Source organism: Calidris pugnax, unplaced genomic scaffold (genome assembly GCF_001431845.1).
Source record: "Calidris pugnax isolate Ruff unplaced genomic scaffold, ASM143184v1 scaffold132, whole genome shotgun sequence".
Taxonomy (NCBI): domain Eukaryota; kingdom Metazoa; phylum Chordata; class Aves; order Charadriiformes; family Scolopacidae; genus Calidris; species Calidris pugnax.
This window is the reverse complement of record NW_015090910.1, coordinates 1627044-1646464: the sequence shown is the minus strand read 5'-3', so window position 1 is coordinate 1646464 and position 19421 is coordinate 1627044. Positions and strand designations below refer to the sequence as shown.

Here is a 19421-nt window from a genome sequence, read left to right as displayed (position 1 = left end):
TTTTTATTTCCCCTGTAATTATTTTTCACCAATAAGTACAATAACCAGCCACAACTAGTGCTGGTGGGGTTGTAGGTTGCTTCCCCTTTGCTCTGATAAATGAGCACAGATTCACTGTAAGTGAATTCTGCTCAGGTCCATCACATTCAGAGAAACTGCAGGGAAAAATACGGCTCTGTATGTCAGTTAAATTAGCAGCAGCCACTTCAAACAGGCTGCCAGCAGGAGAGTACACAGAGAGCTTCCCAACACTGACCTGGAGAAGGGAAATCTCAGCTGTCACACTGATATCTCAAATGAGGAACGCTACCTGCTGCCCTGGGTTTTAGCAGGACTCCTTGGTGAGAAGTTGACTCAACTTTTACATTTCCTGAAAATTCAGTTGCCAAATGCCAAGGACAAAACAGAGACTGCCTGATGTTGGTGTGATCCAAGCCTACTTATAAAGTATCAGTCACAAAGCCAGTGACATTAACATCTATTCATATATGCAAAAATAATTAACTGTTAAATAAGTTGTAAACACAGGAATAATTGGACATGACACAGAAGCAGTTTGGGAAATTTCCCTCTGTCAAATTCTGAGGAAACCAATAGCTTTTATAGTCCTGTGTGATTCTTGCAGTCATCCGTGGTTTTTTTTGGTTTTTTTGGTTTTTTTTTGTGGTTGGACTCGATGATCTCAGAGGTCCCTTCCAACCACTAAGATTCTGTGATTCTGTGATTCTGTCACCAAAGGTGCTGCTGGCACCAGGGAGCTCGCCCAGCTCTCAGCCCAGCAGGGACAGGGTGACAACGTGGCCTCCAGCATCAGCAAGTAGAGACAGAGGCAACCTCTTATCTCCATCCTCAGAGGAACACTGGTAGAGATTAGTTACGCAGGAGAGGGTATCATAAAGAAAACAAATGTTATACTCTGGCCATATTTAGTCATCAGAAGAAAACTAAACTAAACAGAAGGGAGATAAATGAAAACACGAGAATGTGCATTTCAGCTGACCAAAAATGTTGCAATTACAACTCACTTCATTGCCCTAAACATATATGCTTAACACTGCAGGAAAATGTTTTTTAAATTGTCTTTTAGCCTGAGTCAAACACCTCCTGATGGCTAGAGGGAAGGAAGCCAGGAAGCCTGGCATGAGCAATTTGTCATAATTCAGTGCACAAAATCAGAAAAGCAAGCACAAAACTATCCCAGCTGCAGTAACATGTAAGGATATCACTAGCCATTTTGACAACTCAAAAACCATGAGTTTCATTCTAAATCACAAAAAAGTTATATGATCTTTGATGGGATCTCTGTCATTATTGTCGCTTCCTCAGTTGATATTACTTTGGAACACTTTGGAACATTTTAGGCTCAGTGAATTTAACCAATATGCATGTATACATACAAAATATACACATACGCATGTATTATGTTTGTTAAACTTATGAATCTTATTCAATATGCTCTTCACCTCCCAAAATTTGTTCCCTGCCTTTTTCTATGAGTCAGTATCTACTTCCTTTCTGTAGTTATATCTTCTTCTTTGGATGATTCCAAATCACTACACTCCCCCCCAATCTTTTCTCATCACAACTTCCTTTCCTTTTTTCTTCCCCCCCCCAGTTTATCTTTTATTCTTCCTCTTTCATGTGCCAGGAATCAGGCTGCGATGTCTTGTTCAGATACATCCCTCCACTTACACAACTTTGACAAATCTCTTACATTGGTTCCAAGCAGAACTTTAACTCAATAATAAAAAGAAGAGCTATAACTTCAGAGATCTTATTTTTTATGATCTGTAAGTCCATATTTCAACTTACAGTACTATACAAAGATTGGATATAACTGACAACAACTTCTCCTTCCTTGTCCTTTGTTTCAAAGAACAGCACTCCAGAAACAAACATTAATCATTTCAATCCTTTACCTTGTGGAAGCTTCCATAGAAGATTTTCTTTACTTCATCATTATCAAAAGTCACAGTTTGAACCTCTCCCCTTGTATCCTTGTTGAAGAATGACATCACTTTGCTGGCAGCTGCAATAAATGAAAATAATACATTTCATTTTTATATGTACTACTAAAACCACCATCCTAAGATACACTTATGGATAAAATGTGGTATATTACTCACATGGGTAAACACTTAGATATAGATGGTCTTAGTGACCCATAAATACATAGATGTACATTCCTTTGGTTTTAGAGGTAATACCAAGGATGAAATGTAGCTTAGTTGAACTATTCTTAGTTGAAAAAATAATCTATGTACAAAGTAACCAAAAAAAAAAAGGATATCTCTTTTAAAACTAAAAGTATATAATCCTTTTACCATGTAAGAATGCTTTGGTTTTGGAAATATTTGAGAAGGATGCATGCAAAGTAATGTAATGTATAAATTCTCTGCACAATAAGCAAAATCATCCTTACGATCCAGCACAACTCCAACTTGGGGTTTGTAATCTCTGTCTGTAATCTGCCAAATGGCAAAAGGCTCGTTGGGGGACTCGGGCAGCAGACGGAATAACAGGATGATGGTGTAAGATGGTGGCAATCCCTCGGGGTGAATCTCCCTGGTAAGACAACGGGAGAACGTTTTTTCACATGGAAACACAGGAGGAAAATAAGATGCTCACCATTTGCTCTTTTCCAAAGAAAAGACATGAAAGTAATGGGGAAACTGCAGTGTTTAATGGAACTGAGCATTTTAACCACTGTCTCACATAGAAAAGACCTTTGTGATAAAAATCATTGTGTGATTTGTTAAGATGAACTCACAGCCTGTCTTCAATTGGTCTCAGCACCTCGGTTAGGGAGGAAGCAAGAATATGACCAAGAACTCTTGGAGACGTATTCCTGTGGCAAGATTATGCATAAACTACATATATTTCAAATTCCTTGATGATAAGTACAGAAAATAGGACCAAAGCTTTACTCTTTTTTTTCATCTGGCCTATTTTAGACAGGCAGCAGAAAACAGCCTTCAGGCAGAGATACAACAAACGATGCATTTAATGTACTCCTTGCACTTTGGCTTCCCTTGACTTATTAATGGCTGAGGTTTAGATTTGTCCTGTTAGATATCAGAAAACAGAAAGGCAAAAGTAAATACAAACATGTATTGAATGGCCTCCAAGGTTTTCTGGAGGGGAAGGGAGGGAATGCAGGAAGGGATCTGTAAGAAAGGAGGTAATTTCTGCTTTTCCTTAACCATTTTAATGGAGCTGAGAAGGGGATTTGGCCTCATGAACATAAACAGAAACCTTAAAATGAAGAGAAAAGCTGCTCTATTCTAGGCAATCATTTGTATCCATACAATTATGGACACTGCAATAATAGCACAATCACTAAGTAAACACCACCACACAGCACAGTGCAAGAAATAAAATATTAAAGTAGATATGGCAACACTATTTATAACTTGGATACCAAGTTATCTCAAATATTGAAACAACGATGCCACCGGGATCAGGATACATTTATTGCTTTGCTGACTCGGTCTAAACAGTGTTTTATTTTCTGGCTTCTCATGAAAAATAAATGCCCAGAATACTCTGGCAAGTCTACTCCACCCTTTACAGCAAACAGACTAAGTATCACAACATTCTAATAAATGAAATACATAGAAAGTCTGTTTATCATCTTAGCCTGCTAAATGCAAGTTTAATCTTAATGTAAGGAGTTGCAAAACAGGATCCCAGTGACGGGGATTATCTGTACTTCCCTAGATCATAAAAATCCAGGCTGTCAGAGATCTGTCACTCCCATAGCTATAATGGCACGTCAACGAACTCAGAAAGTCCTCAAGTCCTCAACTTTTAAAGTTGTGAGCTGAGAAGTCTGGCAAAACAAAATTACTTCTTCATACACCTCAGCTCCTGTGCCTGTGACCTGATCTTTACCCAACCTGGCAGGACTGCAGAAGATTTCAGAGGCTTGTATGAAAAGAAGATTAAATTTCCTTAAATTTAATAGGAACACTGGGCTATCTTCAGGCATCTCCTCTGACTCAAAATGACTTTTTTGAAACTTACTTAAATAGCAGAGGAGCAAACACAAGTAAAACTAACTTCTAACAGGTTTTTTGTGTGAAAAAATTTTGGAAAGAATGACCATACATTATCCCTCCATAACCAAGCTCTAAGACCACAGGCCCTTGAAAACTCCACTCCATTTGCCAAATACAGCAACTCAAGTAGAGACGAAACTGCCCTAGCATCAACGTGCCATCATCACACTGCAGAATGAACCATGCTCCTGCAAAAAATGGTGCTTATCCCTCATAGTGAAACCCTTTCCCTCCATCAACACGCAGCTCATTGTCCTAAGGAGGCTGTTGCTCAACTGCCTAAGGACAAACTGTGGATTATATGCAACTCGAATGGTTAAGAAGCATAATCTCCAAAAAAAAAAAGAAAAAAGGAACAATAAGCAACTGGTATAATAGTGAACAGATCACAATGGAATAAACAGATTAACCTTTAATGATAACGATAGATGTTTTTTGGCGTATATTTCTTGGAGTTCATAAAAAAAGCATCAAATAAATGCATCTTCCGTGAGATACTGATGATGTCATCTATAAACTCTAGTAAACCTTCCTCACCTGCTTGCCCTAAACAGGAGCCTTTCAGGTTTACTCACCGTATGGGCTGGCTGACAAAGGCGTTCTTGTGGAGCCGATATGCTACGTAGCTTGGGAAAGAGCCTGATTCCAGTGACACGCCTTGTACAGAAGCAAAGTGCTTCTCTGTTAGGTTATATGATTCCAGCATCTTGAAACCTTTAAATCCGGAGAGAATATAAAAAATAAAAGCGCTGTAGAGCTGGAAAAGACACAAATGCATCTATGCCAAAATATGAGACAGTTACTTACCAGGTGAAGTGTATCCGTCCAAGTAAATAAGAGGACAAGCTAAAAGACAGGAAACAACATATAATTCAAAACTATAAAACCTAACAGGATATGAACATATATAAACTTCAGAAAGTTTTATTACCAAGAAGTCAGTGCCATTATTAATTATCAGCCAAGTTTCATTACAGATGTCATACTGTGGTAGATGCACTGTTAAAATCTTTACTCGTTACTTTTAGCAGGGTACTTCTACCGTGACAAATTGTAGGAAATAACAAAGGAAGCCCCCAACTATTTCAAGAGTCTAATTCATAAGAAAAAAGGAGCACAACAACACAGTCTTTCCATGAATATTTAAGGCATGAGTCAGGCTGCATAACAGCTGTCACATTCTCAAGGAAAAAACTGCAGATTTATGTGGCTCCTCGGGAGCTGGGGGGTGAGGCAGCGCGGGACCACGCAGTTGCACGTGACAGGCTTGAGAATTTCTCATTTTTGCCATAGAAGGATTTCACTGGAGTAAACAACTAAACTTTATTTAGATTAATTTTGAAACAGCGTCACACTCTATAAATGCCCCTCTTTAGCACCCCTAGAGCAGTGGTAAATGAGAGACTTCTTGTGCCCCCCAGTTCACATGAGGCATCATTCCACTTCTCCTTAAAGAGCAGTAGTTCTCACTGACTTACTCTCTTTTTGTTATACCAGTGCTTTTGAAATGTGAGACGAGATTATATGAAATATAATACCTACTTCAAATTTTTAAAAAAGTAACTTGCTCCCTTCAACTATGTCCAATTATTATGAAACCTAATGCTGTGAGGACAGTCTGAGAGAGTTGGGGGGTTCAGCCTGGAGAAGAGAAGGCTCTGGGGAGACCTTGGAGCCACTTCCAGTCCTTCAAGGGGCTCCAGGAGAGATGGGGAGGGACTCTGGATCAGGGAGGGGAGCCATAGGACCAGGGGGAACAGTTTTAAACTGAAAGAGGGGAGACTGAGATGAGATCTCAGGAAGAAATTCTTTATTCTGAGGGTGGTGAGAGCCTGGCCCAGGTTGCCCAGGGAAGCTGTGGCTGTCCCATCCCTGGAGGGATTCAAGGCCAGGTTGGATGGGGCTTGGAGCAACCTGGTCTGGTGGGAGGTGTCCCAACTCAGGGCAGGGAGTGGTCTTTAAAGTCCCTTCCAACCCAAACCGTTCTAGGATTCTATGATTCTAACTTCTATGTATGACCATTTCTTTTGATGTACTTCAAATGGAATGGCAACCACAGTAGTATATAAGCAAATGTATTAATTTGGGGAAACGATGTTTTCTACTCACTTGAGGTAGCTGTCTCACACACAAAGGTGATGAGGTTATCTTGAATCTTTTCAAAGGCATCAAAGTCGTCCACAATAAACACATGACGCTCGCTGGGCTTGCTGGCAATCTTGGCCAGCTCATTGTAATCCACATCAGCCACACCAACCACAAAGATGCTGAAGCCTGTAAAAGTAACACATTACTTGAAACACAGTAAACACACATTGCCATTTTCAGGTCATTATTTCACAAACCATCTTTATCATTGATTTCTCAGGTTCTACCTAGTCTTTTATCTGGTCTTCACTATAAGCATACATGCTGGATATACTTCCACTCTATTAAAGCTCAGGAGGGATTAAACTGCTTTTTGTATCTTTCATTCAAAACTTTCTTCTCCTTCATTGATTTTATTTCAGCATTATCCAACCTCACACAGCCTTGGCTACATAGTCCCCTCACTCTTTCATGCAAAATGTACAATCCTCTCAACTCTACAGTATATTTTATTTGTTCTGTGTCCAAAATCTCTGTGCAGACTCTTAATTACCCAGTTCTCTTTCTGTTACTACCTCCTGCATTTCATGCTTCTCAGTTTCACTATCTTTGGGTGATACTCATCTCACCAATTACTCATTTCTTCCTTTCCCTTTTCCCATCTAAGCCTCCATGTGATAATTTGACCTCTCTTTGCTGCACCCAAAACCAAGGAATTAGAAAAACCACCACCACACAACTCAGTACTATATAGAAAAAAATCTCCCGCAAAATTTCAGTGACAAGACACTGCACAGCCATTGGAAGTTATGGTTGGAGGCTGAAAGGAGAATTCACATTTATTGAAAACTATAAAGCTATCTTTATTTACATTTTTGATTTTTCAAAACAAAGATTATTATTCCTCCACAGAAAATTCTGGCAAAGCTTTGGCTGAAATACTCTGTCCAGCTCTGAGCATGACACTTAAGATGCAAATAAACCAAAGTAAGTATAGAGGAGAGCAAAAATGATAAGAGGTTTGGAAAACATGATCAACAGGCGGTTGAAGGAAATGGGTTTGTTTAGTCTAGAAAAGAGAAGACAGAAAGAGGAAATAACAACGGGCTTCAAATATGAAGGCCCATTACAGTGGACAGTGATCAACTGCTTTCCTCGTTAACAAGGTAAACGAAGAGAAGACAATAGTTTCATTAGCCTAAAAGAACACTTGGGTGAAATGTGAGGAAAAGCTTTCCAACCATGAGGGTAGTTAAACACTGAAACAGATTATCCAGGGAGACTGTAGAGGTTTTTATGAATAGGGCAGCTGAAGAGCTTTAGAAGCCATCATGACAGAGCTGGTTCCTTCAGATCCCAGAGAAGATGACCACTTGTGGTTTATGTGCCAGTGATTCCCATAAGGAAGTACAACATCTCCTTACTTGGGGAACAGGACTCCAGATGGCTCAAAACTCCTATCTATCTATGAAACAATACGCATGAGGAAATACTTGAAAGCCTTGGGACACCACATCTTTCCCCAGAGAGAAGCTGGAGGAGGAAAACGTAAGTCTGGCCCAGAGAGTCTAAATTCTTTACATAGCTTTGAGTTTTTCCCAAATACTCAGAATACATTTCCGAGTCCATAAATGATGAGTAAAGGATTCCCAGCTAACTGAAGCACCACTTATAATTGCATTGCTTAACATCTAAGGAAATGAACCACCAGGGACTGTGAACTGCTTACCCGAGTGCTGTATGACCGTCGCTGCCTTCCTCACCTCGTCCTGAGACCGACCGTCAGTGACAACCACGAGCACCTTGGGAACACCTCGCCTCATGCCACTCTCCCAGGTCAAAACCTTCTCTTTGATAAACGTCAGGGCTTTGCCTGCAAAGTGCACAGTGAACAAGGAGTCAGCCATAGCATCCCCAAGAGAAGAAATCCCTTACTTCACTTGGAAAGGGCAACAGCCACCCAGCTAAAACAGAAGAATGCAAAAACCTAATTTTCCAGCCATACAATATTAGGATAATAAGGCAGTTCCTGACAATATTTTATCTTAAAGAAATATGATTACTGCTCAGAATTACCCGTCCTTGTGTTTCCTCCTCTGTACTGAATATTTTGAAGAGCTCCCAGGGCCTGGGCCTTGTCATCAAAGGTGTTCAGTTTAAATTCCGATTTTGCCTCATCACTGTACTGCACAAACGAAACCTGAAAAGGAAGATATTGCAGTGCTCAGTCTCAGACCCCCACGCTCCAACTTTCTGTGGAAAGACCAACTTTCTCCACTAAAACACGGATTGCGGTGTCTCAGTAATCATTAAATAACTGAAAAATCTTTTTCATATATGTATGATTACATACATCTTTGTATAATTTGTATAATTACACATATTTACATCACAGCAATGTGCACACAACACTTTTTTCTTGACACATATTTACATCACAGCAATGTGCACACACTTTTTTCTTTCTTGCTCTTTTGTGCATGAAATGTGATGTGACCTTAAATATATATGATTAAATTATTGCTATTCCTATGATGCAGTATATACTCTCTGCCTGTTCTCTGATTCTGAGCAGATGTGCAGTATCTACAAAACCTCTTCCAGTTTGCATTCTGAAATCACCATTAAATGTTATGTATATATTTCATTTGCTCCTTTATTGCATACATCTTTGTATAATTTGTATAATTACACATATTTACATCACAGCAATGTGCACACAACACTTTTTTCTTGCTTGCTCTTTTGTGCATGAAATGTGATGTGACCTTAAATATATATGATTAAATTATTGCTATTCCTATGATGCAGTATATATTCTCTGCCTGTTCTCTGATTCTAAGCAGATGTGCAGTATCTACAAAACCTCTTCCAGTTTGCATTCTGAAATCACCATTAAATGTTATGTATATATTTCATTTGCGCCTTTTGATATTCTGTAAAATTGCAATATTTTAGCATACTAATTCGATGCTGAATAGACATCTCTCTGTATGTATATATACACATTTATTGACGTAAATTCCCCTTTCTAAATAGTTAATAACCAGTTCAAAACCTGAGTCACCATTAAATGTTATGTATATATTTCATTTGCGCCTTTTGATATTCTGTAAAATTGCAATATTTTAGCATACTAATTCGATGCTGAATAGACATCTCTCTGTATGTATATATACACATTTATTGACGTAAATTCCCCTTTCTAAATAGTTAATAACCAGTTCAAAACCTGAGATTGTTGCAACTATCTCAAGAGGTAGGTGTCTTATTTTACTAAACATTAGCATTTACATGTGAGATTGTTGCAACTATCTCAAGAGGTAGGTGACTTAAATATTTTACTAAACATTAGCATTTACATGTCTCTGTCATCTGTATTAATTAGGCCTTCTCTGTCTCTACACTGGGGACCCATATTTATTTGCAGGGAAAAAAAATATTATAAAACAAACAAGTGGAGAGGAAAACTACCTGGTATAGATTTTGCAGGGAAAAAAAATATTATAAAACAAATGGAGAAGAAAACTACCTGGTATAGCCTAGAGCTAAGAAGGATAAAGAATGTCTGAGACAAAACAATGTCTAGAAGATGAAAGGCTGTTCATGAGTAATGTAAATCATTTTTATAGTTACTGGGGAAAATCACTTTCACAAAGTTCCACCAAAAAAAAAAAAACAACCCAAAACCTCCTTCAGCCTCCTAACCCAGGAAGATGCAACTGCAGGTCATCACAATGCTCCAGAAATACCTTGTAAGAAACTCTCTCACATCATGTCATTCACCTCATCTAGTGAAAGAGATCTTTCATCCAGCTTCCCATCAGCAGAAGAAAACCAGGAACGGTACAAGACTTACAGTAAGAAGCCTGAAATGTTTTTGATAGCCCAGAAATCCTGAAAGTCCATCCCTCATTAGCTACTGCTGTTTACTCTTTAGAGATGCACTGATTCATTAAGATGACTAACTTTTCACCTTTTCAGACTTTTGCTATGCCCTGGGTGGAGTTACTTTATTTCATAAATAATTATACATGCACACACCTACACATGCTTTGTACAACAACCTAATACCAAAAAATGACAGCATTCTGAAATAAAGGAAAAGTCAGACGTAACTTTAGTAATTCAGCTTCATCTTCAGTTTCCCTCCAAAATGTGCCCGAAGGAAATAACCAACCTACCTGGATTCCAGCAGGATTAATCAAGTCAAAGGCTCCTACTGTATTGAAAACAAATTTCACTACTTTGTTGAAGTTATCATCACCAATACTCCAGGAAGCATCAGTCAAGAATACTATATCTGCTTTGGCACCTCTGCACACTAAAAGACCAAGAAAAGGAACACTTAAAACACATTCATCATACCCCTGTGAAATGATGAGCATTGCTTCAAAATGTGAAAATTCAAGAAACACAAATACTCAGCAAAGTTCTACTTGCTGCAGAGCTAGAGAATAGCAGGGACTTTTTTCCCAAATATTGTTCCTTGCTGTTCTAAACCAGGAAAGGTTGAAGTCTAGTAAATGGATGGCATTAGGAAATTGATCTCAAACTTCATTTCCCTAAAATGTTGTGCTAGTTTTAAATCTATTTCAATTTATGAAAAATAGAATTAAATTTTGAAGCAATGCAGCAACTACATAAAAATACTGAATAATTCTAAAAATAAACATACCATCCCGAGCTGGGGGGATCGTGGGAGGCGGAGGAGGTGTGGGTGGCGGAGTTGGTGCCTCCGTAGGTTTGAGGACTGAAATGAAATAATAAATGTTTGACTCCATATAAATTATTTCATTCAAACTCTAGATTATGTATTACATTACCACACAGAAAGATTCTAATCTTTTCTCACTAACCTAAACTACGTAGAATTGGCAAGGAAAAATTTATTGTGTTACATGAGTAATGAGATTATAACTATTGGTTAAAACAAAGGTACATGGTTTTATTCTAACAGGAACACTTTTACATGAGCCTGGTAATGCTGCACTCTGATAATGCAGCCATTTTTCAGCCAAATTCTAGGAAATCCTTGGTTTGAAGAAAAGCATTAGAATTTATCTTTCCCTCATAAACTCCAGTTGGCATTACACTGAGAGAAAGAGGAAGGAAGACCACTTAGAAGAGGTCTTGAAAGCCATTTAGGAGCAAGACAAGTCCTACAGCTGAAATAAGACAAGTTCTACAGCCAAAACTGAAGGTTCACAGTATGCCTACACATATACCTACCCATACATATACACAGTATACCTACCCGTATGTTCCCTCATGGAGACTGGAGGCCCCTCAAGGTTAGGTGTCTGAACAAAGACGGTAGCATTATATTCTGTGTCAGGTGAGAGGCCAGTAAAACAATGGCTCGTTTCTGATCCACGCACTGTGATTTCCTGTCCTCTGGAACCTGCCAAAACCAGCCCAACAGAAACTTAGGACCCACTATTCCCCTTTTAGTATGTGTACAAAGAAGTGTAGAAATTAGAGACTTCTTGAGAGGAGTTTGGAGCCAAGGGGACAGCAGTCTTATTCTTGTCCCATAAAAGCTTTTCTAGACCAAGATTACACAGTGATTACGTGGAGCACTCTCTCTTTGAAGCTTTTTCACCACTCTAGAAAAACAGGTTACGTTCAGAGCTTTCAAGCTCAACCAGATGTATCTTGGCTTCTGGAGGGTGCTTGACACCATCCCAAATAAGTGGTGCTGGCACTGAAATAAGACAATTGTGTTTCTGGAAAATGCAAAAAAATAAAATAAAATAAAATGCACTTACCATCAGCTGGGTTTAACTTCAGCCTGTAGGAAGTTGCTGACCGATGAGGCGACCATCGGATACAGAAACTGTCCCAACCCACTTTGTAACTTGTTATGTCAGAGACATTCAAATACACTGTGAAAACAGAAATTTTTCTCTTGAAAACAGTATGTAATGGATGAAGCACATCCAAATGAAAATTGTATCAGCTGCAGTTCTGGTTCAGAAATTGATTTTTTAAAATGCTCACAGAAGGAAAGGGTTGTTCTAGTCAAATCTCTTCATTTTCTGTTACACTCTAGAGACCCTGGTCTAGCTATTTACCAAAGCTTAGAGTCTGGCACCTTTCCCATATTGGGTAGCAGCCCATTTTATGAGCTTTCACATAAAGTAAGTTGAGTGCTTTATAAGACAAGAAACTTTCAAAAATCAGAATCTGACTCATGTATATGGCAGCATGAAAAGAATGTACTGAGTCGGCAAAATTCAGGATGATTGATTCATCTTAACTGTAGAAATTTTTAGAAGTTTCTTAGCTGAGGGCATTAACAAAATCACCTCCTTCTGAAAAGCTGAAGTTTCAATCACTGGACACTCCTGGGAGTTCTAGTCCTGCTAAGCCTGGTTAGATTCTTTAGTACCTTGGAGACAGTAAAAGATTGACCCCAGTTTTACCTGAATAAAATTTTAGGAAGCAGACTAGAAAATTTTATATTGTCAAATCATTCCTTGAAACTATATTTCTATTACTGTTTCCAAGCTTAGTGTTTTTAACCTCTACATCACAGACAGATGATAAGTAATCTCCATGAGGATATTCAGACCGTCTAATAACCAGCCGTAAAAATCCTCTCTTAATCAAGGTTATGTCAGATCAGCATCTGTATCTAGCACAACTACCAAAAAATGGTTTTGACTTACATGTAGTGCCTTGATCTGTCAAAGGTATGCTCATTCCAGAATCATACTGGGCATAAACATTCACATCATAAGTAGTACTGGGAGACAGATTATGCAGGGTGTAAGAAGTCACTTCTCCCACAAAAACCTCCATGGGCTCATTTGAACCTTGAATTGAAAGGAAGCATTGAGGAGGTACAGAGAGAGAGAAAGATTCACAATTAGGTGAGCGACTAAATTATCTGCCATCTTTTAAAGGGCATTAAGTGTTAATCTCATTTTTTCTGAAACAAAACATACTAATATCTTAAATTTTAGCATATTATACTGTTGCAAACAGAACACATATGTAGCTTTACAAGCTATTGTGCAATGGTTGTGTTTAATTTAACTTATAAAAAGGTATGTAAATTGTTTCACTGTCACACAGAACAAAGGTTCTGAAGGATATTAGTACCTAAATACCTGTTCAATACTTATCTCACATACACCAGTTCATATTCTCAGAAGGACAAGAGGGATTAAAGACAGCAAAAAAAAGGTTGGTCCAGGACTTTATCTGGTCTTTACCTGTATTCAATTTGAACTGTACAACTCAATCTCTGTAACTGAATGTATGAAACACTGTATTTGATAGTTTGTGCTTCTTATAAAATACTGATAATTAGTCTTAAGCTTCCATCAAAATCACTAAACAAAGGAAATAAATAAATCCTTTAACACAAACATTTCATGAGACATGATTTCTATTCCGATCCCCCATTAGCCACTCAGTCTTCTGGAAATGTTATATTCAAAATGAACAGATTTTCTTACCCACGGGTTTGTATACAATTTTATAGCCAAGAACAGGGGATGGTGAGGGATCCCAGGAGACTCTGAATCGTGTATACCATTCATCAGTTATATACATGTTTTGAGGAGGAAGCAGGCCAACTAAAAAGAAGGAAAAGCACTCTAATTAGACAACTGCCTGCTTTTCAACCTCTAGAAACTTACATCATAACTCTGTCGGGTAAGAATCACATCAGATGTGAATGAAACCTTAACAATGTTGGAGTGCCCAAGGAATATGCATCTTAAATTTAAAAAAGAATATGCAATATTAAAATTAATTACCAGTTCTGCCATTTCCAGTCAGTTGTCCACCATCTCCATCTTCGTACACAGCCACAACAGTAATTTTATACGGTGTATCTGACTGCAGTGGTTGTAGGATCACATTATTTCTTATCCCAGGAACTGTTGTCTAGAACACAAACGAAACAGAGGAAAATAAACTCCTGGAGCTGATCAATAATGATGGTAACTAAAACTAAAAGTTTGTCTTGAAGCTTGGTGCACTTTTTTTTATGTCCACTGTAGATAAAGCCATTAGGGATATCTAAAAGTTTATAGCCTATAAGCAATTATTAGTAATTGTTATTTTAAATTATAAAACACTGTGGTCAGCACAGAAAGATAAATCAAATTGACTCTTAAGTCCCTGCCCTCACATCAGACTGAGATGCTGCCATTCCTCAGAGATTTCAGTACTGCTCCCTCACAGAAAGGAAAAAGTTATGATGGTGTGTAAAGAGAGGAAAAAGCTCCTAAAACAGGGCTGGAATCAAAGTCCTTCATGCTCCTCATCAGCTTCATTTCTAACTTTTTGTTACCCTCACCTTAGAATATAATTTCTTTGTCAAAACAAGTTAGTCTGAGAAGGAAGCTCTAAATATTTTGATATGTAAATTGAGTCTATTTATGCATCTCTCAATCTCCTCAGCTTCCCGGGGCAGCCCTCCCTGTGGCTCCCTCCCCATGAAAAGGTAGGTGTAAACCCAAAAGTGTTGCTGCTCCATAAAGTGGCCACAAAGCACTGAACCAGTGGAAAGTAATTTGAGATATCTATCACAAAACATGTCCCAGTCAACATTTTCCATTGCTACTTGATAAAAATTTTCAATTCTTTGAGACTTGCTACTTTCATGAAATGTCCAATAATTTCTATAAGGAAGATAATGTGTGTTGGAAAATGTGCGTCCTGATTAACAGGTCCAGTAGGGAATTTTCAAACAGTGAATTTTGATTGTGCCCTATGCAATAATATATAAGCACTAACATCATTTAAATAGTGCTCTTATGTGTGTTACATTTTGGCTAGTGGCAGTCAGCAGGAATTCTGCCATTGACCTCCATAAGATCGGAGTTTGCCTTTGCTATAAACACTCAAATAATTTTATAAGCACCGGATTAACTTGTGCTATCATTAAGCTGCAGGAAATTAAACACAAACACTTAGAATTCGTACTGAACCTTACGAAAGCAAGTGAGTTGCCGAATCCAAGTTCCCATTGCTTTCTCATTAAACTCTGCCAACTCCCTTCAATTTATAAAACGCAGAGTTATGTTTATTCTGTGTCTCAGCACACTGACTTCACAATGAATAGAGAGCATGGAGCAATAGACACCTCTTCACCATAGCACAATGTTGGAACTAAATGTCAGGAAGCAGGTTCTGCTCAGAGTCTTCTGATTAACATGTGACTCAGATTTAACAGTATTTTACACAAAAGTTGGTTCATTTTGTAGGGAACAAAATAAATAAACTGTTTCATACAAACCATGGCTTCTTAGCATTGACAACAAAGAACCCATAGGGCATGCGAAATGTCTGACATGTATAGAATCATAGAATTGCCCAGGTAACAAAGAACCCATAGGGCATGCGAAATGTCCGACATGTATAGAATCATAGAGTCATAGTATTGCCCAGGCCGGAAGGGACCTCCAAAGGCCATCTAGTCCGACCCCCCCGCAGTCAGCAGGGACACCCCCAACTAGACCAGGTTGCCCAGGGCCTCATCGAGCCTGACCTTGAATATCTCCAGGGAAGGGGCCTCAACCACCTCCCTGGGCAACCTGTTCCAGTGCTCCACCACCCTCACAGTGAAGAACCCTCTCCTCATCTCCAGTCTAAATCTGTTCCCCTCCAGCATTAAAATAGGTGTCCTTGTTTTTCTGTAGTGTAAAGAACCAACTGAGAGCATCTGGGTGCTTACTAAGGAATGACAGAACTCACATATTCATCAATGGGGTCTCCCACGGTGGGTGAATAAATGATCCTGTACTGCTGGACTGGCCCATCGGCGTGGTCCCACTGTACAGAGAGGCTGTTTGTGGTCTCATCAAACACCCTCACGTTCCTGGGGCCGCTGCGAGGCACTACGGAAACAAAATACAGAAGGTTGTGTGGGGCATGATTCCCCCAGTTCAGCGCTGCTCTCACCGATTCAAATACTGTCCTGAAGCCCTGAATAAACACATGCAGGTAAATTTAGTCCATTATGTTACAGCAGAGCCTGAAAGTCTTACATAGAAATAGGGCCTTAACTGGAGGAACTCAAGCAGTATGGAAGGGAGCCAACATCAGAGGGACATGCGAAGTGAGAATCAACATACATTGATATAATGATATAATTATAGCCAGCACATCTGCAAGTTTCAGATTAATTCTCCAGTCTAAATCTGTTCCCCTCCAGCATTAAAATAGGTGTCCTTGTTTTTCTGTAGTGTAAAGAACCAACTGAGAGCATCTGGGTGCTTACTAAGGAATGACAGAACTCACATATTCATCAATGGGGTCTCCCACGGTGGGTGAATAAATGATCCTGTACTGCTGGACTGGCCCATCGGCGTGGTCCCACTGTACAGAGAGGCTGTTTGTGGTCTCATCAAACACCCTCACGTTCCTGGGGCCGCTGCGAGGCACTACGGAAACAAAATACAGAAGGTTGTGTGGGGCATGATTCCCCCAGTTCAGCGCTGCTCTCACCGATTCAAATACTGTCCTGAAGCCCTGAATAAACACATGCAGGTAAATTTAGTCCATTATGTTACAGCAGAGCCTGAAAGTCTTACATAGAAATAGGGCCTTAACTGGAGGAACTCAAGCAGTATGGAAGGGAGCCAACATCAGAGGGACATGCGAAGTGAGAATCAACATACATTGATATAATGATATAATTATAGCCTGGCACATCTCCAATGGGGCTCTAATAGAGAAATCACAGAAGCAGCAAACAAGAGGTGACCTATTATTGCCACAGACAGTTTCTTTACATGTTATTTCTAGAATTAATTTTAAAGCAGCCAAGTGTAAGCCAACCCAGATCCTAGAAGCTAAACTGTAACAAGGGGGTTTGGTGTTTAGGCATCTCCAGCAAAATTCAACTCTCTGTGGAGGGTAACATACAATTCTCATGTGAGAGACAAAACACAAAGCACATTTTTTTCTGTTGACAGCAAATTCTATCCATCTTAATGCGCTTCTTTTTTTTTTTTTCCAAAAGACAAACTGCTGTTTATCTGTAGTCACATTTTAAAGAACAGCTTTAAACCCTTCTTAAATGATGAAATTAGGCTTATTTCACGAGCGAAAATTACTTTGGTGGTTATGCATGTACCACAACCACCAGAAAACAGAGTAAAACCTCCCTCCCATGGAGGACTAATTGCTTCAGCCATAATTCAGATGTTCTGATCTCAGTGTTGCACTGAACGGCTTACACTGTTTGTGATTGCAACCCATTCTACACGTTCTTCACACAGCAATTTTGACATATTTCACAAAGCCAGTCCCAAACTGCCTCTGTCTCTTACATGTTCTTCCCTGGGCTTGGCTCGGATTCCCTTCTCCATCCGCGTACAGAGCTATGACGTTGATGGAGTAAGCGGTGTCAGGCGTCAAGCGCTCCAGCATCACATCGCGAGTGTTGCCCGGTACCACAATCTAAAACAGAAAGAAAAGGTGCGTATATATATAGATGATACTGTGTCTTTTTAGAATGAAAAATTTAGATAAAATGTAGAAAAATTGGGAACACGACCAGACTGCACGTTTTCCAAGAAAAGTAATACAAGTTTAATAATGTTGATAAACATTCCAGAGCAGGTACCAAAAAAAAAAAAAAAATGCATAAATACATAAGGAGCTCTCATTCTGCAAATGGAATTGTTATTTTTTTCACATTTTACATAAAAATAGTTCACAGAAAAAGAAGAAACATTGAGGAACAGAAACCAAAAAAGGTATATTGTCATGGTTTACTGACATATAAAGGACATTTTCTATTCTACTAATACAGGGGTTCCCAGTTGTGTGGGGGGCAATATGCAGTTTCACTTTATGGATGCAAATGATTCATTAAAAATCATACACTTCCTTACATAAAACCATACCCATCTGTACCTGTACAGTATTGGGTGCACGTTTTGTGTGAGCACATTCACAGACTTAGCTCTGAAACCGCACCTATTTCTACACAAAGCCAAGAGCTCTCACTTCACACCTAGAGGGCAAATTTTTACCCATATCCAGACTTCGCTGCTCACCATGACCTACTTAAACACTAATGACTTGAGGTGAACAGATGGTTTCGTGGCAAAATCACATAAACTTGGCATTTGGCTTCATAATTAAACATTTCGGAATAAATATTTGTGGTTTCCTTCTGTCTTTTTGCAAAAAAATAAATTATAAAAAAGGTTTATTTTAACTTATCTTTACCTGCAATATGATAAAGGGCACTCAATACCCAGTTTTAAATGGGAGCCTTATTTCTTATTTCTATTATTTCACCAAATTAAGAATTTATTTACAATGGCCTAAATTCCTGTAGAGACTGTTTTCAGCAGGGACACTCCTGGGCAGACAGTTGGCTTGAGTTTATTATTATTGTTCTACACTCATTGAAGGAAGCAATATCCTCCACACACTTTCAAGGAATAGTATAAAAACTAAATTACTTACAGATTCTGATGGCCTTGGGCCAGACAGTGGAGAGTAATTAATTCTATATTGCTGTACCGGACCCGGAGCAGGTTCCCACCGGACATTCATGCTGTTTGGTGTGGGATTGTAAACTTGGATGTTTCTGGGTGTTCCTCTCTCCACTAGAGCAAGGAGAATTTAAAGTCAGTTTTGCAAAGTTGCTGACGTAAGTCCTAGCTCTACTTGAATCCTTAACAGCGCTCAAAGGACGCTGAAAAGTGCATCGGCCCAAGATAAACACATTACTTTTCTTGCCCCAAAATCTACAAATCTAAGAATCTCAGTTATTAGACTTTATAAACAGGCAGCAAAGTACATCTGTTTATGCTGCAAATTTCAAGTATGATCATAACACTTTGTTACCCTGCTGTCAACCAGAGAGATATGGAAATTAGCCACAAACTACACATTTTAGCTCATACTGACATTAGGAACCCACACTCCCCAGAAAATCTTAAGTACATGGTATGTACGTAAGCATGGATTAACCCCAATATTTACCATTTGCTCACCAATATTGCTACTGGCACTACATTTCAAATTTTCCTGCTGTGTGGAGGCGAACAGTGAATTTGCTGCACAACATCAGAGCTGAGTTTGCCAGAGATAAGTGGACTGAAAACCTCCATCCCAATAGGCAAACAAAGCTGAATAACTTACAGAGCTGCAGCCATAACCAAGCAGGTAAACAGAATTTCTTACACTTATGTTTTAGCTTTGGGGAAAATAAACTTCCATATTTGACGTAAGATCAATTTCTAATGATCTGAGCCACTCACACACAAAAAATCCTAACATTTTTTT

The 19421-nt window shown here is 38.9% G+C and overlaps 1 protein-coding gene across 1 annotated transcript in view; it reads right to left on the bottom strand.

The window, feature by feature from the left end:
- Nucleotides 1–19421, bottom strand: part of COL12A1 (collagen, type XII, alpha 1) — a 121089-nt gene that overhangs the window by 25900 nt on the left and 75768 nt on the right. Inside the window, exons 37-51 of the mRNA XM_014949335.1 lie at nt 16413–16555; nt 13922–14051; nt 13619–13738; nt 12824–12970; nt 11921–12037; nt 11407–11553; nt 10828–10902; nt 10334–10473; nt 8226–8349; nt 7879–8022; nt 6171–6335; nt 4869–4907; nt 4637–4775; nt 2423–2565; nt 1920–2029 (exon numbers count right to left, since the gene is read on the bottom strand). Coding sequence (XP_014804821.1) covers nt 1920–2029; nt 2423–2565; nt 4637–4775; nt 4869–4907; nt 6171–6335; nt 7879–8022; nt 8226–8349; nt 10334–10473; nt 10828–10902; nt 11407–11553; nt 11921–12037; nt 12824–12970; nt 13619–13738; nt 13922–14051; nt 16413–16555 — 1883 coding nt within the window. The remainder of the gene's footprint in view (nt 1–1919; nt 2030–2422; nt 2566–4636; nt 4776–4868; nt 4908–6170; nt 6336–7878; nt 8023–8225; nt 8350–10333; nt 10474–10827; nt 10903–11406; nt 11554–11920; nt 12038–12823; nt 12971–13618; nt 13739–13921; nt 14052–16412; nt 16556–19421) is intronic.